This window comes from Prionailurus viverrinus, chromosome D2 (assembly GCF_022837055.1).
Source record: "Prionailurus viverrinus isolate Anna chromosome D2, UM_Priviv_1.0, whole genome shotgun sequence".
Taxonomy (NCBI): domain Eukaryota; kingdom Metazoa; phylum Chordata; class Mammalia; order Carnivora; family Felidae; genus Prionailurus; species Prionailurus viverrinus.
In genome coordinates, this window is record NC_062571.1 from 18,449,713 (window position 1) to 18,472,292 (window position 22,580).

General features: G+C 48.0%; 2 protein-coding genes across 14 annotated transcripts in view; one reads left to right on the plus strand and one right to left on the minus strand.

Annotated features, from left to right (window-relative positions):
* The window catches only part of URB2 (URB2 ribosome biogenesis homolog), a 28,820-nt gene extending 18,428 nt beyond the window's left edge, over nt 1-10,392 (minus strand). For 2 of the 5 annotated variants that reach the window (XR_007145277.1, XM_047824858.1), the window contains exons 1-4: nt 9,392-9,584; nt 7,518-7,662; nt 5,374-5,550; nt 895-4,216 (exon numbers count right to left, since the gene is read on the minus strand). Coding sequence is in view for 4 of the 5 variants with exons in the window: in XM_047824858.1 (XP_047680814.1) it covers nt 895-4,216; nt 5,374-5,550; nt 7,518-7,643 (3,625 nt within the window). In the remaining variant the exon portion in view is untranslated. Of the gene's footprint in view, nt 1-894; nt 4,217-5,373; nt 5,551-7,517; nt 7,663-7,890; nt 7,975-9,268; nt 9,585-10,377 lie in introns of those variants that run through there. The other 3 variants (XM_047824861.1, XM_047824859.1, XM_047824860.1) reach the window with 3 other exon arrangements.
* TAF5L (TATA-box binding protein associated factor 5 like) overlaps nt 9,624-22,580 on the plus strand; it is a 31,920-nt gene continuing 18,963 nt past the window's right edge. The window contains exons 1-3 of one of the 9 annotated variants that reach the window (XM_047824869.1): nt 9,624-9,825; nt 19,842-19,889; nt 20,037-20,181. In XM_047824869.1, coding sequence (XP_047680825.1) covers nt 20,040-20,181 — 142 coding nt within the window. In that variant the 5' untranslated portion in view covers nt 9,624-9,825; nt 19,842-19,889; nt 20,037-20,039. Of the gene's footprint in view, nt 9,826-10,061; nt 10,214-10,310; nt 10,640-19,841; nt 20,182-22,580 lie in introns of those variants that run through there. The other 8 variants (XM_047824864.1, XM_047824863.1, XM_047824862.1 and 5 more) reach the window with 8 other exon arrangements.

Consider the following 22,580-nt stretch of genomic DNA (forward strand, 5'->3'; position numbering starts at 1 on the left):
CCCCAGCTGCGGCTCCCTCCCGCCTGTCGCAGCTTTTCCTCCGGGACACAGAAGTCGGCATGCCTTCTGGGGGCTACGCCCGGCCGACACGCTCCCCAGTCTCACCTCTAAGGACTACCCTAACTAACCCCGACCCTCGGGAATAAAACCAAAAGAAAAGCAACCCACGGCAACCTGAAACAGAGACGACCTCGGGGACAGCAGCCATCAAATGCTTCTGCACACAGCCATTACGAGGTCTGTGGTCTTGACTGGCTGGCCCAGGAGGATGACATCAAACTAAAAGACCGTGAAGACAGCTAAGCTCCCGCCCAATTAGCACCCGCAGCCCGATGACGGCCAGGCATCACACTGAGACCCAGGGGTGGAAGTTCACTGAACTGCCTCGAGGAATTTTATGAGGTTCCCTATAAATTATTTGCAGTTTTTTTCTTTGACTTGGCTTAACGTCGCCTTCAGTTACTGGAGATGGCAGTGGAGATTGGACACGGGAAAGCCTACCAAGAAGAATGAAATTTATGTGTTTAACCATCGGGGCCAGGACAGATAAAAGGTAAAAAAGATAAAGAGTAACAGATTTCAAAACTGTAAACCAGAACAATGCCCCAAATAAGTAAAAAACGAAGATGTCAAACAACATACCTAGAAGGCCGCAATCTGTGTAGAAACCAGAACCGTGAGCTTTCTACGGACACAGAATGCAGACACTGGACATGAGTTCCTGGGAGCGGGGCAGTGGGGGGATTTTCTCACTGCCCACAGCATGTACCTTCCACAGTGAACAGCTGCTCCACGGGAGTGTGGGGGGGAGAGGGGCACTCACCTTGCCGGTGGCTTACCAGCTTTTACCAAAAGCTCTATGGTACAGAATTAGCTCAAGAGAAAATACCTTACCTGCCAGAACTTTCGTCACAGAATGAAACACGGAGGCAAAAACAGAATCCTTCTTGGGATGGAGTTCTGGGGCCAAAAAGAACAGAGTTAAAAACCGCATGGCCGCCTGGAAAGACTGCTGGTCTCCTGCAAGGGCCGCTAACCCTGACAGCAGTTGAGAGTAAACGTTCTGGTAGAAGGCGGCATGGGAGGTCAGCATCTCGCCAGTCATTTGGGAACCCTGGGCCCCGTGCCTGGAGCGCTGGCCCACATCCGCCTCCAAGAGCGTGCTGACCGACGAGATGAAGGCGGAGGGAAGGCGCTGGCCCCGGGCCCCGCGTGCCCAGCACAGTTGCAGCACGGCTCCTGTCTGGACAACGGCCTTCTGCAGCAGCTCAGGCAGCGCTTCTGAGGCCTCATGGTGCTGCCTCCGCTCTTTGACCAAAGGCCCCAGGACTTGGCACAACTTGGTTAGAGACACCAGAAGGAGCTGCTGGCCCAGAGGATTCTGGTTTTCCACCTGCTTGCCTGACGGTGCTTCGGTGGACAATTTGCAGAGGAATGCAATGATTTTCCCAAAATTGAGCACCAGGCTGAGCTTCATCTGGATAAGCATCTGCAGTAGCTGTTCCAAGAATGTCCCTGTCAGTTGGAGGAATTCCAACCAGGAGGGGTCATCCGCAGCCACGGAAAATCTACTACTGGCTCTGAACGAGGAGGTCAGCATGATCTCGAAAATCTCACTAGCGTACATGGTCTTGAGGACTGAGCGGGCACCCTTCCCTCTCTGCAGGTGGCCAAGAAGCCGGTAGCAAGTCTTCAAAAACCTGAGGGTCAGTGAGGAAGGGCAGGAGCTCCCCAGCCTGGTGACGGCCACGGACAGTAACAGAAGAAAGTAATGCACGTGATAGGGAGTCGAGAGGCTGTCCAGTTGCAGAGCAGAAATAACTTCCAACAATCCCAGGATGCTCTCTAATTGTTCTCCCTCCAGCTGAATGGGGAAGCCACTCTTGACCAAGGACAGTATGTTTTGGGCAGTTTCTCCTTTTGGTTCTACACCTTCGGGTCCAACTTTTGCAAATCTGTTTTCCCAAAGAGCCACACCCATGTGCTCCTTTTCAAAGAGCCAGGGCAGCTGCTGACTGAGAAGACTCGGGTCACCCTGGGCCCCAGAACACAGGATGCCCGCACAGCCTTCGGACAGGCGCATTAAGAACGCAGAATGGAGGGGCTGCATTTCCGGAAAGAGAGGGCTGTGAAGGACGGCACTGGATATTCTTTCAAGTGTGAGGTCTGCCTCTTCTTCTGCTGAGACCTCCTGGGCTTTGCTCGTCGGTAAAGTTCTCAGCAGCACACTGGCCAGGGATCGCACATCATCCGGGCAAAGATAGGATATTAGAATTGTGAGATTCGACACGATCAAGTGCCAGTGCGCTACAGGGTACGTGAGAGCACTCACTGTCCCCACCTGGCCATCCCAGGAGGCGGTCGTCCTCCGACTCAAGCTTTCTCTGCCGGACCCAAGAATGTAGGCAGCATCACGCCTCAGAGTGCAGAGAGCTTCCTCAGACCGGAAACTAGTTTGCATTAAGGTCCTTTTCATTTTCTGCAGGTAGAGCTGTTCTAAGCAATACCTGCTGAGAGAGTCGAACCGAGCCACAAACTTTTCTATCTTCTTCCAGTGGTGCGTTTCTACCCCGGGGAGCAACGAGGGGAGGTTTGCGGTCTCCACGGCAATGTCCGTAAGAGCCCCAGACACAGAGCGATACTGGCTGCAGTTCATGCTGAGCATGGTGTCAACCTGGGCCCAAGTGTAAGAGAGCAGGAGTGCAGAGTCACTGACCTTCTGCAGCCAGAGCTCAAGCTCCGGGCCCGGGGGGTCCAGGAGAAGGTCCAGCAGGGGCTTCACGAGCTCCCGGAGCATCCTCTCCATGGTGCGCTGCATCCGCCTGATGACGGGCAGAGGCGTGCTGCCGTCCAGGCTCCTCATGTTGAACATGATGCAGTGCAGCAGTGAGCTCAGGGACAGCGACTTCAAGGCCATGTCGGCATCGCCCCGCAAATAAGGCAAGACCAAAGACTGGAACTTCTCCAGCACGAGCGACCACGTGTCCAAGATCTGACTCGGAGGCAACTCCAGGAGGCACTCGCACAGCACCCGGGAGGGGCCCGCGGCCAGCACGGGCTGCCTCAGGGCCTCGGCGGCCGGGCGGCAGATCACCCCCAAAACCTCCTCAAACAGCCGTGGCACTTGTCGGAGCTTCGCGTAAGTCTGGAAGAGGGTGTGAAGAAGCGCCTCCTGTGCCTTTTTCGTTCGAGACTCTGTCACTTCTGCATCAATCCAAGCTGAAGCCAACAGGTCGTCGAGGTCCGGCTCTAAAACCAGATGGTTCAGAGACATCAAAGCCTTGAGGCAGCGGAACCAGGCCGGCACGGACGCTTGTGAATGGTTTACCAGCAGCTCAGCCAAACGGCGGTAAAAGCGGAACTGAGCCTCTCCGTGCCGGATCCTGTCGGCGGCGATGTTGTAGATACCGCTGTGGGCCACCGAGGTCAGCAGCTGTTCCACAACCAGCAGTTCTGAGGTCCAATCCGATGCGGCCAGGGCGGCCAGGTGCTCCTCCTGCAGCTGTGCGATCCTCAAGCAGCCGAACAGCCTGGGGAGCACCTGGAAGCAGAGAAGCTGATTCCCCTCCTTGAAGTAAGAGTCCAGAAAGAGCTTATACAGCAAAGCCACTGAGTTGGCTACAACGGCAGCATGCAGTGACGGTTCACAGTAGCCTGTCTCCACCAGCCTGGCAATCACAGTGTCCGTAGGAGCGAGAACGTTCTTCAGGGCCCCTATCTTCGCGTCACCTTGCTGCTGGTCCAAGAGCTCCTCTTTGTAGGACGAGAGCAACTCGGGCTGAAAGGCCCCACCCTGAAGCACGGCCTCAATCTGACTCTTCACATCCCGGCTCAGTGCCTGCCGCAGCTGGCCCTGGCCGGCCTGTGTCCACGGGCCCCCCGAGAGTAAGTGCCTCAGGACCAGGCAGGGCTGGAGCAAGTGCCCAGTCACCTCGCCAAAAGCACGTCGTGGGTTGACTTGCTGCTGCTGGATCAACAGGTAGTGACCAAGCGCCAAGTGAATGACTTCGAATAACTGGGCGACCTTGGCTCCTTCTGGCTGCCTACAGGCCAACCAGCACAGCTGGCTTAGCAATGCCACTAACAGCTCCTGTTTAGCCGTGTAGATGACGGCGAGGGCGGGTGTCGAGAGGATGCCCTGGCAACAGCTCAGCATGGCACACATACTTCTTTGGGATTCCAAAGGAGAGAAGTCAGCTATCCTCTCGTTTATGATCTGAGCGTTAAAAAAGCAAGAAAACTCATTACTACACCCACCCACACACAAGAAGAATACAACTGAATCCGTGAACTCACTCTTTGTCCTTATCTTGAGGAGGAGGAAATCCCCAGATCACCGTATCTAAATCAACTTGACATTCGCTTACTGCGCCAAAGGACGGCAGAGAACCTGTTTTAAGTCCTTCACACAGCCATCTCCGACCAATATAAATTCAGAAAAGGGATCAGTGCCTTTGTAATTCTGCTGTCCCTTCTAAAGAGCTTGTTTTTCATAAGACTTGAACTCCAAAGATTACTTTTCCTTATATCCTAAGCCTGAAATTCAGCTTAGAAGTTATACGTGGATGGACAGTGGCTTTGGGCTATGATCCTATGGTCCGAAATACGTTTTTACAATTACACTTTATATTAAAAAAAAAAAAAAAAAGCAAAAGGTACTCTTAAAAGAGAAAAGCGGAGGGGTGCCTGGCTCAGTTGGTTAAGCATCCGACTTCGGCTCAGGTCGTAATCTCACGGTTTTTGAGTTCAAGCCCCGCGTCGGGCTCTTTGCGGACAGCTCGGAGCCTGCAGCCTGCTTCAGATTCTGTGTCTCCCTCTCTTTCTGCCCCTCCCGTGCTCGCACGCACTCTCTCTCTCTCTCAAAAATAAACATAAAAAAAAAGTTAAAAAAAAAAAAAAAAGGTCATCAGGGACCCTGGGTGGTTCAGTGGGTTGAGTGTCTGACTCTTGATTTCGGCTCACGTCACAATCCCAGGGTTGTGGAATCAAGCCCAACGTCAGGTTCTGTGCTGAGTGTGGAGCCTGCTTAAGATTCATCCCCCTCCCCCTCCCGCCCACCACCGTCACTCTCCCCCGCTTGCTTGCTCACTCTTTAAAATTAATTAAGAAAAGGTAATCGACCACCACCCTGAAATAGTTCTAAGCTTCCCTTTAACATTAAATAACACAAAGTGCTTAGCACAGTGTGGAGCATACAAAACGCATTCGATAAGTATATTAAAATTCTAGTAATATTATTTCCTTCTCTTTCTCTACCTTGATACTTCCTATATCTTGAATAATTAACCCCAAAATAAATGAGCCTACAGCATTAACAGAAATCAAAAGATGCACGTTAACACACACAAGATAACACAGGAAACAGATAATCACCTTGACTAGGGAAATCTGAAGGTTAATTGTCTTTCCATTCTTGAGGAGATTCTGCAGTTTTCTGCTGTGTAGAATATTATCTATATAGATCCAAAGCCTTTCAACAATGTCTTCCTTCAGTTCAAGTTTTTTCTTATAAAATGCAACCAATGACTGTCTTGCCCAATCAAGTAATACCTGAATTTGGAAGAAATAGGCTCTGAAAATATATATTTTCTTACCAAGAAAGATGCTGAACATTTATAAGGATGTTCCATGTATAACCAAATCCAATTGCCAGAGAAAAAGCTGTCTTTTAAAACCTACCTTTAGTATTGAGGGCACCTTTTGGGATGAGCACTGGGTGTTGTATGGAAAACAATTTGACAATAAACTTCATATATTGAAAAAAAATAGAAAATAAAAAAAAATAAAACCTACCTTTAGTAATATTATTTTATATATAATAGAATGTCCTAGTAACTTAAGATGCTTATTATTATAAAATCGATAAAAAGAAAAACTAGGGGCACCTGGGTGGCTCAGTTGGTTGAGCGTCCAACTCTAGATTTCAGCCCAGGTCATGATCCCAGGGTCGGGCTCCGTGCTGAGAAGGGAGCCTGCTTGGGATTCTCTCTCTCTCCCCTTCTGCCCCTCTCCCCTGCTTGCTCACTCTCTCTCTCAAAAAAAAAATAAGTAAATAAACAAATAAAATAATAAAAACAGAAAAAACTAATTTTGTCTTCATTTGAGGCCATTAAAAAGTTTCAAGTGAAACTCTAAACGGTTTCTTCTAACTCTTCTCGAGTTATGCTAAATTTCAGAAGTTAGAAGCACAACAATTGCTCAGAATGGCCGCTCAAAATGAATCACACCCAGAAGCAAAAACAGAGTCAAAAGGCAGAGGTTTGTGTCCTGGCTTTCCCACGTTACCTGTAAAACCTCTAGGTCTATTTACCTCATCCAGAAGACGGAGAGACGGTCTTCTGCGAAATAATGCACGGGTGCTTTATGAAAGGGGGGGGGGGGGGGGGCAGACATGCATAGTTTCCATTACTGTAACACGTTCATCAAAGGGGTGAGGCCTCAGGTCATGACAGGAGAAATGTTGTAACAGTATGAACAGTGACAGATGCTAAAAGGGAAAATAGTTCTCAGCATGAGACTACGGAGACCTTGATCCAACCGCCACTGCTACTTCCGCCTTCGGCTCACCCTGGGTAGCACCTGCCAGGTGACTATCAAGCGGCTAAGATGATTCTCAGGTGCAGCCAAATTTAGAACCCACCGGATGTGAGAGCGCTCTGCATCCTGGACCTCATCATCATCTTAATAGATGTAACCCATATTTGATGCATTTTGTGCTGTCTTCTTTAATACTAGCACATGGGTGTGTGTTAACACAATTTCATGAGCTCAACATCCTGGTGTCTCTAGTATATTAACAGGATTTTTTTCGTTTGTTTTTTGCCAAATAAGCTTGAAAAATGTTAACAAGACATGCCTTTCTTGGTTCCTAATCTACTTCTAGAATGGCTTATTATAGATACTAAAGCTCTTCTACTTCCGACCGGGTCAAATTCCAAAGCTGTTTAACAAATCACCAAAAAGCAGTTGCTTATGAAGCATTACCTTGGATTCACAAACAAATGCAGCTACCTACAGACTCGGATCCTAATTTTTGTAACCCAGTTCCCAATTCGTTCACTGATGCATATAGTTGATTTGAAATATGAGAGGCGTTCCTTTTTTTTTTTTTAATATGAAATTTATTGTCAAACTGGTTTCCATACAACACCCAGTGCTCATCCCAACAGGTGCCCTCCTCAATGCCCATCACCCACTTTCCCCGCCCTCCCACCCCCCCATCAACCCTCGGTTTATTCTCAGTTTTTAAGAGTCTCTTATGGTTTGGCTCTTTCCCTCTCTAAGAGGAGTTTCTAAACACACACAAAAAAATACTGACTTTGTAACAGAAAATCTCTGTTAATGAAATATTTGACTCATTCATTTTTTTTTTACTGATACTACTTTTAACCTCTAACCACGTTTTATTTTCCGACCTTTTTTCTTTTTAAATTTTAATTAAATTTCAACACATAATTTATATAAGTGACTGTTCTTTTTAGTAGTAAACAAAAAGGTAAATTTCACATTAAACTTACTTGCTCTTTATTTGGAAGAACGCACTGGTGGGAAATCCAAGCAAAATGAGCTAGTTTTAGTTTATCTTCCCAAGAAGTTGTCTTGCTTTTGAGCTTAAAGGAAATGCCGGAATAAATAGCAGCCATTGCTACACTTTATCTAAAACTTAAAATGGAAAAAAATATTATATTAAGGCCAAACTCAATAGGCACCAAAAAAAGAACATCATGTATCTTATTATCTACATAATACATATTCCTTGAAAAAAAAATTTTAATGAACTAAAATACACCAAACAGAGTTATTGGGCATAAATCTATACATAAAATGCTTTAGCCCATGAATTTTCTGGGGGAAACTGACAAAAGAAGGCATAAAAAGAATTACACTCACATATGTACCAGTATTCCTGCTGTGATCAAACATCATATCCTCCGATGTGAATGTGCAGGAATACAACCGGGCAAACCCCAAAGTATTCAAATTACTTGTGAAAGGAGATTCACGTGAGGTTTTAGACTGAAAATGTCTGCATAAATCACCTGCAACTATGTATCATCTATATAACTATCATCTATGTGACAAGCTCCACTAGTTTAGAGAGAGAAATAAGCAATCTTTGGAGAAAATATTTCACCAAGTAGAAAAGAAATAAAGTATAAAACCAGTCCCAACAGATGTACTGTTATTTCAGCTGCAACAGTAACTTTCCACTGTAACTTTATTCTATTTATATACACTTAAGCTTATAGACATGCTCTGCTTCCAAAGACCCGATACAGTTACACAATTGAAACTATAAAAATGAGATATAAGAAAATTATACAGGAAAGCAAGCATACTGACCAGCTATAATTCCATAAGCCTGAAGTAAATATAGCTTTGAGTTTCCTAAACGTCATTTAAAAAAAAAAAAGGCGGAAACCTATCACATTAAGTCATATTCATTATACACAAGAAAACAAGTTCCTCAAAAGTGAACCATTTTCCTACTCGGTACTGAAATTAAAATACTGTAAATAAAATCAAAATAGGACAATACCAAAAAAAAAAAAAAAACCGCAGTTTCCTGATTCTGACATACCACCAAAGGGAAAGAATTTGCTATGCCAAGGGCTGGATCACTTGTATTTCTTCAATCTACGGAGCCTGAAATCCTACAGACCTACCTTCAGAATTATACAAGGAATGAGCGACCACCACGGGAAGGACACTAATATCAGCACAGCATCCTTCCCTCTATTAGAGAACAGAAGAGTCAAGTGCTGTCAGTTTTCCCATTTCGTCAAGAGGCCCACACGTGCCCATTCAAAGAACAACTTACTTGTAACTTCAGTGTGTCAGAAAGCCAACGTACCAGCTACAAAGTACTTAAAAAGTGTTGGCAGAACTGGTTACAAAGACCCTCCCGGAGGCTACCAACTTTCCGCTCCCGGTGCCATCCGGCGGCCTACGCGAGGGGGCGTGAAGACCACCAGGCCGAACGCGAAACCGTGTTAGGACCCACGCAAAGGGAGCTTAAGCGCGGCCACACTCGGAACCCCGCGGCGCATCATGAAAGCAAGCAACGAGAACCAGAGAGCAGCGAGGAGCGACGTAAGGGGCTGCCGAAGGAGCGAGCCCAGGCGGCTCTCCGCAGCGCTCGCTGTCCGCGGCGCGGGGACGGACCCGGGGCCGAGGACCCTCCCCGCTTAAGGAGCCCACCTCGAGGCCAACCCCGGATAGGGACGGCGGGCCGGGGCGTAGCGCCCGCTCCGCGGGGGAGGCTCACCTCGGGGCCGGCCCTCGGTGAGGGGCACACCTGGAGGACGCCCCCAGGGAAGCTCACCTCCCGCCCCGCCCCGAGCAGGGCGGCGGCGCGGCCGGAGGGCAGTCCCCAGGTTAAGGAGCTCACCTGGCGGCCGGCCCCGCTTAGGGACGGCGGGCCGGGGCGCAGCACGGGGGAGGCGGCCGCGGGTCCGGACTCCCGGACTGGCCCACCACGTGGGACCGGCCCCCGCGCTCCTTCCGCCCGACGCCGGCGGCGCGGCGGGGCGGGGCGGCGCGCACGCCAGGCATCGCCAGCAGAGCGCCGAGGCGCCTCGCCCATTGGTGGAGACGGTTGCGCGTTGGAGGCCCGAGCGGCCCAGCCCGCGGCCCGCTCCGTGTCAGTCAGTCATGGAGCGGCCGCCCATAGCCGCCGCCGCGGGGGCGGCAGGGCGCGGGGCGCGGGGGCCCGGCTGAGCCGGCCGTCGGAGCGAGACCCTGCGGCAGAGACGACGGAGGCGGAAGCAACCCGATCCCGGAGGCGGCGGCGGCGGGAGGAGCCGGAGCCGCCTGGGATGTTCAGTGAGTGCGGGGCGCGCGGGCGGGGAGGGCCGGGGGAGGGGGTCGCGAGCCGAGCGCGCGCGCGGGCGGGCGGGGGCCGGGAGGGAGGGCGCGCGGGCGGCGGCGCGGCGGCGCGCGGCGAGGCCTAGGCGGGGCGCGCGCCCGCAGCTCCCGCCGGCGGGGCGGTGGGGGCGGGGCGGGCGGGCGGGGCCGGCTGTGCGCGGGCGCGGCGGCCGCGCCTCCGCCCTCGGCCTGCGAGTCCCAGGCGGCCGCGGGCGGCGTGGCCTGCAGTCGGCAGCTACACCTGGAGGGCTCCGCGTTCCTGCTCGGGGTGGGTCCCGCCGGGGCGGCTGCCGGGCACCCGCCGGGAAGGGGTCCTGAGCGCTGGGCAGCCGGGGCAGGAGCACAGGTCCGCATCTCCTTTTCATTTAAGGAAAAAGGAAATGCCTTTTGGCCGAACTCACGATTAAACTTCGCACATGGTGCTTGCGGGTGGCCGGGTGTGAAATCGACCTCTGCGTGTGACAGGGGGGCGATCTCGAGTTAGACTAGTTGCTGCTGGAGGATACCGACCTGCAAGGCTGCCTTTGAGGTTGCTTAACTCATGACAGCAAGAGGTTTGTGCGCTTAGGCGGTACTCGCGGAGCTCCGGGGCTTTTTGAAAATGTACCAGGCGAGGCGTCGGTCCGAAGTCAGTTGATGGTTAGAAATAGTGGGTGTCATTTTAGACTTAGCGGAAGTGGAGGACTTGAAAGCTTCATGCAGTTCTCCCATCAGTAGTGAAAGTGTCGTTATACTGCGGATCTCGCAGCTTGTGTGGTTCTGGGATCAGAAGGTAAGTCTGCCAATCCCACGCGGCGTCCGTCTTCAATTACCTAAACTCTGACCTTGCAGATTGAAATCTTGGAATGGGGACTCCCGCGAACAAGCAGTTGGGTGCCGTGTCCGGAGGAGCAGTGAGGGTGGAGTTTGTCTGCTCTTAGGTGATACACGTGCGTGACCTGCTTGAGTTGTGGGGTGGGAGGACCCGGCGGCCGTTCCCCGTGCTCGCAGCCCTGCTCGAAAGTGAGAGTTAGGAAAGGGAGTTTGTGCCACATCTTTAAACTTCCGAGAAACTTCGAGTAGTGGATGGCGCTCGGTGACCCTGTAGACCTAAGGTTGAAACCATGTAACCTCTTTGAGCCTTAGCTTCCTCTTCTGTAAAACGGCGTGAGGACTGATAACTTAAAAGTAGGTCTCTTAAAGGGTGCCCCCCACCCCCCAAAAAAAGGAATGAGGAATGTGAAAATGCCTGACATATAGAAAGCACTAAGTAGTAGCTATTGTCATTTCCTTTTGGGGAGAATACCTTTTAGATTCCTTGTGGGCCTAAATTCTTCGTGTAAAATGTGAAGCCTGCTAACTTTGATTTGCTTTGCCAATTACGAATCCTTCTTGCCTCTGAAAATGCAGTGTTAAACTAGGAAGCCAATGGGTGGGCTTGCCTTGGGTGTTTTTTTCTTCATCATCAGACAATAAATCAGGTTCTTGCGTCTTGGAATGATTTTGTTGCTCCTGCCTATAAATGTGAGGTTTACATGTGCTTCTGTCCCTGTTAAGCTACGCGAAGGAAGGCCTCACTTAACCGCCCAGTAACTGGTTTGGAGGGGTTTGTTCTTACAAACAAATGTCCTTCGTAACACCTGTGAAGGACATCCCAGGAGAAAGGGAAGGGGTTCTGGTTTGGATGATTGGTCTTAGCTGGAAGGGAGCCCTAGCGGTCCTCTGTTAAACCAACATCCCCCAGTGGATGCTGCTGGAAGTCGTTTCCAGCCTCCTTGCGTGTGAGGGGCAGCTTCCCAGGTAGCAGTTGTTCTGACCATTCTCTCAACGAGCAACTGGGAAGCCTTCACTGTTGTCAAGAAGCCTCTGCTTTCATGTGGAACCTTCTCGGGCAGCAGGACATTGTAAAGGGTCAGGGCCCAGACCCTGAAGCCAGGTGACCTGAGTTTCCATCCTGGCACTGTGAAACCCTAGGGTAGTGTCTAACTTCTCTGGGCCTCAGCTTTCCTATCCGAGGAATGTTACCTAGTTTCCGGGGCTGTTGAAGCGTACGGGAGATGATCTACGTGCGGCCCTTAAAATAGTGTCTGGCCAGTGGCATAGGCTCAGTAAGTATGAGGTGTTAGCAGTGGTAGTGTAGGAACCAGTGTGGTGAGCAGTGAAACAGGTTGGTCCTGGGGTTGGCAGTGGACCGGGCTGAGCTGAGCTGTGTGGAGGAGTAGGCCTTAACCAGGTCGGAGTGCCAATGCGGGGGGGGGGGGGGGGGGGGGGAGGGTCTCCCTCCCGTCAATGGAGGAGTCTTGGCCAGAGCCCCTGACATGAGCAGGCGGGGTTGGTACCCACCAGTTGGGTAAACAAAGGTGGGTCAGAGTAACCTAGAGATGACACGATGGAGGTTGATGCTTTTTTTTTTTTTTTTTTTTTTTTTTTTTTTTTTTTAATCCTCCACGCTGGTGGACGCAGTAGAAAGGTTTTAAGCTGAGCACAGTTGCCATCAGATTAGCTTTTTGGAAAGAGTGCGCCTGCAGGAGCACGGGGTTGGAGTAAAAGTAGGGAAGGCCCATCCATCCACTTGTCCTGGCAGCTTTTTGTCTGCCTGTGCCTCAAAAAGGAAAATGACTACTTCGCAGACAGGCATTTCTTTCCAAATCTGGAAGCTTAGAGAGCATTCGCAAAAGGCACGAAGAAACCTTTAGATCATCCCAGGCAGCCAGACCGCTTAAAAGTTGTTTTCAAGGATATACTATACATACCTGATTACGAGGCCAGGCTCCCCGCAAACATCTGTCGGTAAAGAGGGTGTCACCACGTGTTCAAGTCTTTCCTATTCATTACAGGGCACTCTCAGTTACTCTGTTTTTGAACAACAGGATGCTGTTTGGGAAATACATAGTGCACTCCCAAACCTCAGTTGCTGCTAATTTGGTATGTTTATACAGTGAATCAGTACAGTCAGTGATGACTGAAAAGTGTTCCGCCCTCCTGAATACGTATTGATGGCTTCGGTTGGTTGAGATTTCCAATGAGAGCATCGTGTGTGGATTCAAAAAGCATTCTTTCGCAGCTGATTTGGCAAACGTGACGGTGATGTGCTCTAGAAAACGGAATTCAATCGTTCAGAGGGGCTTAAGTGACCACAGAGACACTGATATGTGGAAGACGAAAGTGAAATAGAATAAAATTGTTTCATGAATTAACCTATTGCCTTTTATAACGTATTTTTAAACACACATAGGTTAATAAGTTAAAGATTATAAGCAGACATTTGAGTATTTCATCTACAGCCCTCAAAGGTTTTATTTAAATTAATCCTCACAATTTCTTCTTAATTTTCTCATTGCAAGGGTATCATTGTCTTAGGTTTGAGATTAACCTCCTGTTTGGACATTTCACAGAAATTGTTGATCTTTTTCTCTAAAACAGATTCCCTTTTCTCATTTTTTAACTTTTAGAAGGTTTAAAGAACATTGTGTACCGGCAGGGTTCAGAAAATATCACGGAGAACTTCCATTCATAATTCTTTGTTGAGCAGTCAACTAAGCTACTCTTCTGGTAAAATGTATTGAAATGTATCTTAGTCACCTTGCAGTGTTTGGTTATAATAAAAGGTAGTTGTGTCTTACTAGCAAAATGCAGCTGACCTTTGAACAACACAGGTTTAACTGTGCGGATCCACTTATATACAGATTTTTTTTCCCATAAAGACAGTACAGTACTATAAATATTTTCCTTATGGTTGTCATCACATTTTCTTTTCTCTGGCATACTTTATTGTGAGAATACAATATCTAATTCTCATACGAAATCCATGCTAGTCGACTGTATTTGTTATTGGTAAGGTTTTCAGTCTACAGGATATTAGCAGTGAAGTTTTGGGAGAGGCAGAAGTTATATGCAAATTTTTGAGTGGGGGCTGGGCAGGGTCAGTTATGTTGTTCAAGGGTCAACTGTACTAACTTTTGGATATTTGGTAATTTAGTAATCAGAAGTGTTTTGCCCAACTTTGTGAATCAGCGTTTTTAGATGCTGATACATGAGTTTCACAAAGTAACGCCATGCTCTAGAACCGTGTTGTCCAGTACAGTTAACATCGGCCACGTGTGGTTACTTAAATTTAATTAAAATAAAAGTTCAGCACTAGGCACAGTTTAATTGCTCATTAGCCCTTTGTGACTGGTGGCTACCGTACTGAACAGTGCAGACTTAGAGCATTTTTATTATTGCAGAAAGTCCTGTACTGCTCTAGAATGAAAAATGGATATCATTCCACTTGAGACCCATAAATGTCTTAATGTCATTAAATTGTTCCTGACATATTCCCCCTATTCTCTGAGAGTAAACCATTCTTTTTTTTTTCCTGCCTACAATAGTGTTTGCGAACAGAGCACGTATGAAAGTTTTCGTTCTGAAGTCGTAGTAAATGTAGATGTCCATTCTTGTTCCATACTCTTCCGTGTTAGTGAAGTTTTGATAGAAATAGTTTTCCTGTGCTGGAAAACAGTTTTAAAGCAGGAGGCAAATATTTGTGGCTCATAAAAACTCAGAAAAATCACAAGCCTACAGTACACTGTCACGAATTCCAACAAACAGAAGCAAGACAGCACTCACTTTATTCTTCATGTAAGTTTCAAAGATAAGAAAAGCTCCATCCCCCGGGAAGTCTCCCGTCTGTCTGGGCGAGCTAAGGAACGGTGATGGCAGGACTGGACAACCTGCACTAGGGCAGAGGGATAGCAGTTTTAAACCTGGGAGTAGCATAATCAGATCTGTCTTCTGCTCTGGCTGCATTCTAGAGGGTGGTTTGAGGTAGGGCCAGAGGTGGGGGGGATATTGGAACATTCCAGTTGAGAAGTGACTTGCGCTGTCACATTGCAGTGGATGGGGTAGCAGCAGTGGCTGCAAGAAAGAATTCTATATACAGTAGGAGCTGGTGGCCTGTTAGAAATGAGAGGGAGAAGAAGAATCTCAAGACGATGGCTGGGTTTTTTGCTTCGGTGGTAGATGAGGACATCACCAAGCTGGCTAGGAGCAGTAGGAGAAGGAAGAGGTTTGAAGGAAGACAGCAAATTTGAGCACGTTGAGCTTAGATGTTTGTAGCATCTAGGCAGAGATGTCCCTCAGACTGGAGCTCAGGAAGGTGGTCCGACTAGAGACGGTGTGAGTCTTGTCTAAGTAGAGTCATGGTGTAGGGAATGTGAAGAATGAGAAGCAGACCAAGAATGGGGGAGGGGGAGCGACCAAGGGAGAGGGAGCTTCAAGGGAGGAGGCGCGTTCAGCAGCCAAGAGACCTTGTGGGGTAGTGTGGAAAGGGACTGTTTGATTTGGCAAGAGTTGAGGAATCTCAAGTCTTAGTAAATAGCCTGCTGAGGTGGGAAGCAGGGTCAGTTGGTTGGATAAGGAGGCTGGTGCCGTTTTGGAACGTCTGGGTGAGAAGCTATAGGGAAAGAAACTAGTTGGTGAGAAAAAAACATCTGGAACATCGTAGAGGTCCCAGCTGATGTTGGAGAAAAGCAACTCCTAGGGGCATCTGTCCACCTAGTTGTGTGAGTTCTCCCCATCCCCCACCCCAGCCCCAAAGAACCTCCAGGTGCTGCACTGCATCCTGAGCCCTCAGCACGGAGCCTTATCTTTGTGCCGTCTGTTTCTTGGGGCACCATAAGAAAGAGCACAGCTTCTCGTTCAAGTATATTCGTGTCAGTCTGGGAGCACAGATCGAATATGAAAGGCCATCGTAATGTTAACATTATATGAGGTATTAACTAAAACTGAGTGTACTGTGGCTCACTTGTCATCTGTGCTTTATATTTTCACAAAGGTAATTGAATACACTTTTCCATGATGATTAATGCAAAAGCTAGCTTTCTAAATCCTCCTTCGAATGACCTTTTGATAGATACTGCGTCTATACTACTGCAAGAAAAAAGAACTAATATATCTGAGTACCCAGTAGGCACTTTACATGCCATTTAACAAAAAATGCACAATCATTTTTACCTGTTTGAAGCCTAAATGTATAACTGGAATACTTTTGCTTCAGAGCACACTCACACACACCCCTAGCCACCTGCCAGTGGGCTAATTTAGGGAGCTGATTGGAGACTGGTGGTGGTGAGTTTGCCTGGATTTATTTTGATGTTTTTTAATTTTTATTTTTGAGACAGAGACAGCATGAGCAGGGGAGGGGCAAAGAGAGGGGGAGACACAGAATCTGAAGCGGGCTCCAGGCTCTGAGCTGTCAGCACAGAGCCCGACGTGGGGCTCGAACTCATGGAGCGTGAGATCATGACCTGAACTGAAGTCAGACGCTCAACCAGCTGAGCCACCCAGGCGCCCCTGCCTGGGTTTATTTTGAACTCACTCAAAGCTGCCACCTTACCCAGGAGGTGCTGTGCAAGCAGTAGTCTGTTGGCCTTTCGTGGAATTGTGAGTCCTTCGCCCACCTAGCCCTTGACTTGGTGGGCTGGGGGTGTCTCTCCTAGCACCCCTCACCAACATGTATGTTTGAACATAAGTGGATGGGGTTAGGTTGCAGTCTGTAACCAATAAGAAATTTACTTGGCTGCAGCCCCATCTTCTTTTTTTTTTTTTTTTCTTTTTTTTATTTTTGGGACAGAGAGAGACAGAGCATGAACGGGGGAGGGGCAGAGAGAGAGGGAGACACAGAATCAGAAACAGGCTCCAGGCTCTGAGCCATCAGCCCAGAGCCCGACGCGGGGCTCGAACTCACGGACCGCAAGATCGTGACCTGGGTGAAGTCGGACGCTTAACCGACTGCGCCACCCAGGCGCCCCAGCCCCATCTTCTTAAGAGTGTGCCTGGGTTCCAGGTGTCTTTGCCTCTCCCTATTTCTGAAGTTAAATATCAAGAGTGTGTCTGTGGTTTTTCCTGGGCTGTTGCTACTTCGAGACGGGAAGATGGTCACGTCTTGATTTTATGTAGCAACTTTGTTAAAGTATTAAACAGTATGCAACTATTGACATAGAGAAATAGATACATATTGTGTCAGAATCCCCATTTTAATTTCTAGAAATACAAATATGGCGTGAAAAGAAAGGTATGCAGTCATCTGTTTTTGCCTTTAAAAGTTAAGATATTATGGGGCGCCTGGGTGGTGCAGTCGGTTAAGCGTCCGAATTCGGCCAGGTCACGATCTCGCGGTCCGTGAGTTCGAGCCCCGTGTCGGGCTCTGGGCTGATGGCTCAGAGCCTGGAGCCTGTTTCCGATTCTGTGTCTCCCTCTCTCTCTGCCCCTCCCCCGTTCATGCTCTGTCTCTCTCTGTCCCAAAAATTAAAAAAAAAAAAAAAAAAAAGTTAAGATATTATGTAAAACGGAATGTTGTGGGAAATCTTGAAGTTTTAACAAAGATGTAATTGTATCCAAATTTACTTTAAATTTAAAAGATTGTATAATTCTGGGAATAGCTAAGCAAGTAACTTGAAATTGCAGTGTTCTTTCATGTCTGAGTCTCTCAAAAGACAGGTCTATTTTAAGGAGTTTTCTCTCTCTCTCTCTCTCTCTCTCTCTCTCTCTCTCTCGTGTCCATGTATGGGTATTGGTATTACGGAAATCAGTAGGGGGAGGGGAACTGATTTCTCCACAGAACTCTTCATTATTTATCTATTTCATCTGAAATATGTGTGCATTGGAATCAAATTCAGTTAAGTCGATTGGATCATGTCTCTGGTATTTCTGTTGAGTGCAGTTGTAAAAGAGAGTCAATGCCAGCATTCTTGCTCTTAAGGTCCTTGGCCCTACAGTTGGCTCACCGCCCACCCTCAGGAAAGGTCCCTTGTCATACATAGTGGTTTGGGTTCAGAGACACTGCCATTTGGGGCAGCTAATTGAGACAGATTCGTTAGAATCAATATCTATAAATTAGTTTCTAGCAATTCCCAAATGTGGCCATTTTTTTTGCTATTGTTCATTCTCCTATTTGCTCTTCCATACCTTTCATATTTTGCCCCCTCCTCCTCAGATGTGCATAAGCATGGCCCCGCTGTGAGGACATGTGTCATTGCAGGGTCTGTTCTCTCTGTCGGTTTTTCTGTGTCTTCCACATGCACGGTTTCTTCCCATTAGAGAGGTGATCTCTTACTCCCACCTTGTTTGGAGCACTAAGGGACACCCATTGATATAAGCATGCATTCCCGTGGTGACAAGAGATGGGCAGTAGGAAATCTGAAAATGTTAGTCTCAGCTAAAACACAAGGAATCGGGCTGCTTTCGAAGAGTTTGGGGACTCTGAGCTCTTGAAGTTAGATTGAAAGCAGCTTTAGCAAGCATCCTGGGGGATGGGGGCGTGGCACGGGTTGGGAAATTGGGAGCTGGTTGGATTTGACCAGTCCTGACTTTGGGCCAGACTGGGAAAGGGCAGTATCGTCACAGTCTCTGTGTGCATTTCATTGTTTTTCTCTAAATATAACATCGAATCAGAATCTCCAGGGCTGAAATTATTTACACACACAGTCACAAGAGGTTCTAGGTATGGCCAGGTTAGAGAACCAGAGAGAATCCCTGATACAGTCAAAATGATACAGTAATGCCTATTAGTAATCTCCAAAAAACAATTATCTACCTTCATTGATGGGCAGATGAATGCTTAGAGCAGTGTTCCTGGTTGACATTCCTTTGCCCTTTTTAGCAAGTGATACTGTACTGTCTTTGGTAATCCAAAACTGAAACGCATGGGGGATGTAATTTTTCTATAAATGGAGTTAAACATACTTACAGTGTATACATATTTATGATGTCCTAACATTTATATTTTTGTATAGATGTATATGTTTTAGTGCGTGTATCCCCAGCCTTCCCTGTTTGCTCTGTTGTCTGACTTTTCCGGAATTGAAAAGCAGACCTTCAGAGTTTATTTTAAAAGGGCCACCACAAATCAGTTCGGAAAGAAAGAAATATTTTTGCAAATGACTTTAGAACAGTTTGTTGCTACGGTATCTGTGTAAATGTTTGGTTATTCACCACACATTATACACTAAAATTGCAGACAGATAAAATTAGATGCAAATAAAATATTTTGAAATGTTTAAAGGGGAAAAAAAAAGCAGATTTCTGGAACGGGAGGAATTTCAAATCCTAAAAGAGAACGGAGGAAATCACAAAGAAGGCCAGTGCATGTCATTGAAACAAAAAAACTCAAACACACCCAAATGAGTTGCCAAAAGCGGATCTTCCACAGAAAACATTGGGAGCCCTTGGTTTAGAGAAGATCGCGGTGATAGGGACAGTCCCATGTGTGTGGCTAATGTTGCATGCGCTCCATTTTTATGTGACCGAAGGGAACATGCAGAACTCATCGGGGTCATTGGCCACATGGACTACGGTGCCGTGTACTCCTGGCAAAGTAGCATCTGAGACCATGGCACGTCCCATTACTCGTTATAATCAATTTAGTAGTCAAGGAAAATAGTCCTTTGGAGGGGAGCCCTCAAATTGGCTTGAATTATCAAAAGTCATTTACCCCTCTTTGGTGCACTTCATTTCCTTTCCTTTCTTGTATGAATTCGTGAGACATTTACTGCGTATACATACTCTCTCACCATGTTGCTGCTTTTCTGTGCCCGAGGTTATAAATAAAGAGTAAGAGAGGTCAATAATGTGATTACAACGAAAACACATTACTCAAATCTTGGACGTGGTGCTGCCAGCCTTCTCCTATTTGGAAAAACACAGCCTTCCTTTCCTCCCTATAAATTTCTCACTTCCTCAACATCTATTCATCCAGTTTCTGAATTTCTCAGATCTTCGATTTTGCATTGCCTCCCGCCCGCTTTATTAGCTGGTTCACTGCCAACTAACCCCTCTCTCCCCGAGTAGGCAGGAGAAATAAAAGACTCTGGAATTGACCTGGTCCCCTGTCAGCAACCCTGATGAAAAGCTCCACCAGCAAGACTGAAATCATAGTATAAAATGAAGTTTGGGGGGGGGGGGGGGAATCCATGGGGTGTTATCCTCAGTGACATTCCTGTCGTCCGTAATTGAAGGTGACCGTATGACTATCGAGAAAATGGACAAAACGGAGAGCGCCCCAGGTTCGTAATGAAGGAACTTTGTCTTGTCTCAACTAGGTCACTTGCTTAGCCACGTGGCTAGTCTGGCTCCTTAATTTACCCATGTGATGTCCTCGTTGGGTTGGACGATCTCGCAAATGCCTCAGTGTTCTGTGGTTCCCTCTGAAGGTCATGAAACGAGTGCGCACCGAGCAGATTCAGATGGCAGTGTCCTGCTACCTCAAACGCCGGCAGTATGTGGACTCCGATGGTCCCCTAAAGCAAGGACTGCGGCTGTCACAGACTGCTGAGGAGATGGCAGCCAACCTCACAGGTACCCGCGGGCCCGCTCTGGGGGCGGGCCGGAGTGTCCGTGACAGGTCACACTTTCTCCGGAGGCCTCGGTGGGCACCACCAGATGACGGTGCTGGCCTTCAGAGATGCTGTCTATCCTTCAAAGCCGCTCCTAGAAGCCTCCTGTCGTAATCCATCCCGCCTCGGGATTCTAAGTGGTTTTGTCTGTATCTGACGTCACGTGCGACCTGTCCTTCTGTGGACTCCTGTGCTGCAGGACCCGGAGGGCCAGGGTGTCTGTCCCCTTCCTGCACTGATCCCTCTGCTGTAGCCCGGAGCCTGGCCCACGGGAGTCAGGTTTGCTCGGTGAACGAATACTTTGGGACCAGTGGTTGGAAAGATTGGCATCCTAGATATGCTCCTGAGGTTCTAAGTTTGGGTGTTGTCTCTTGTTTTGAAATCAGATGCTTTTTCGGGGGAAAAAAAAAAAAGTGTCTTAAATCTGTCCAGAATAACAAACACTTATTACTTAGCTATGCTGTCAGTTCGGTTTTTATGTAATAGAATTTTCTTCTATTGGATTCGTGTACTGGAGATTTGGGGAGGAAAAACGAATGGCTGCAGTGTTTTTAGGGTGACTGTGCCCTTTAACGGCTGCAGGCGGAGTTCGACACTGCAGTGACTTCTCCAGCATAGCCCTGATTCCTCTTATCTGCTCAGACTGGACTCTTTTTTATTCTTGCATTTCGTTCTGCTCTTCTGAGTATCTGCCTCCACCTCCTCCTTCCCTTAATGGTTTCAGCCTCCATACTGGTAGCAGCAGCTTCCTCTGCCTCCCTGTATTACCTCCAAAATCATGAAGCCAGACCCTGCGTGCTCTTAGGGTATGTTGCCATTGCTGTGGAGGAAGAATGATGGGACAGTAAAAACCTGAGGGTGTCTTCAAAGGGGTGGTTCCTGACTCCCCCCTGAGACCGTAGAAGTAGCCCAGTCAGGCATTTGCCTTCCTGTTCCTCAGCATCAAATCCACTCCGTTCTTCCTTTCTTTCGGACTGCGTTACCCTCGACAAGAACGGAGCCAGATGACAGACGTGGAATAAATTACTAAATGCCTTATTATTTCTAGTAGGATGGCCAGTTTATAGTGCCAGAGTAATTCCTTGTAAACTTGCCATCATAGCCCTTGGTGTGCATTAATCACCTCCGGCTGCCCTGTATTCATTAGAACCTGGGAACAGTAATTCTCTGCAGTTGTTGGTAGAAGATAGAAGCAAGAGCTATTACACAGACTTCCAGAACATGACTCTTAGTTGCCTTAGTTAAGACATAATGGCTTCCTAGAAAGGTCTCTGTTGTCCCTGGAAAACCACCAGGAAATGTGAGAAACATGAGATGTGATCATCCTAAGGTTTTGTCCGAGGTCTTTCTGTCAGTTGAGCAATCTGAATAATATTATGTCTTCATTCAGCAGACCACCTATTGAATATCTGCTATTGGCCAGGTGCTGAAAAGTCCTAGAGATAACTAAGGTTAGGATCCTAGCTCCTAAAGAGCTTAACATTGTAGCCAGGAAATGAGGCAGATAAATCACTGATGATAGGAGGGTATGATATAGTAAGTTCCGCAAAGGGAGAATGCCTCAGGTTCTGTAGGGACAAAGACGATGGTCGTCTCAATTAGCCTAGCAGGTCAAGGATTGCTTCCCAAAGGTCTCGTGGATGGGGCGCCTGAGCGGCTCAGTTAAGCATCTGACTCTCGATTTCAGCTCAGGTCATGGTCTCACCGTCATGAGATCAAGCCCTGCATCAGGCTCCACACCAGACATGGAGCCTACTTAAGATTCTCTTTCTCCCTCTTCCTCTGCCCCTCCCCCACTCACATATGTGCACTCGCGCGCACGCACGCGCTCTCTCTCTCTCTCCCTCTCCCTTAAAAATTAATTAATTAAAAAGGTCTCGTGGTTCCTAGCATACAGTCAGGGGTTAGTAAATAGAAGGGGTGAGCTAGGTTTCAAAAGAACCATTAGGAGCTCACCAGGAGCCAGTGTATCTGGTTATCTAAAGGAGGGTATCTAAATTCTCAAATGTGAATTATGGAAAGATCACTTTGGTGGCTGTGGTGTTTGGGGAAGGCCCAGAGTAGAACCAGGGAAACCACTTACAAGGCCACAGAATAATCCAGTGAAAAGTGAGGACGACCTGAGTTAAGGACGCGGTAACAGTGGAGAGGAGAGGAAAGATTTGAGGAACCTATAGGACTTGGTGACTGGTTAACTCAAGTGGGGAGCCTCATGGAGGACAGAAAGGGGTCCCCTTCTTCCATGTGCAGCATAGTCTCCTGCTTTAGGCTGTTGCTCTGAGTTCCAGTGGGGCACACCGACTTCTCATCTGTACCCCCTCCCTGGACATTTTATGTTGTGGCTGCTTCAGACATGCTGCA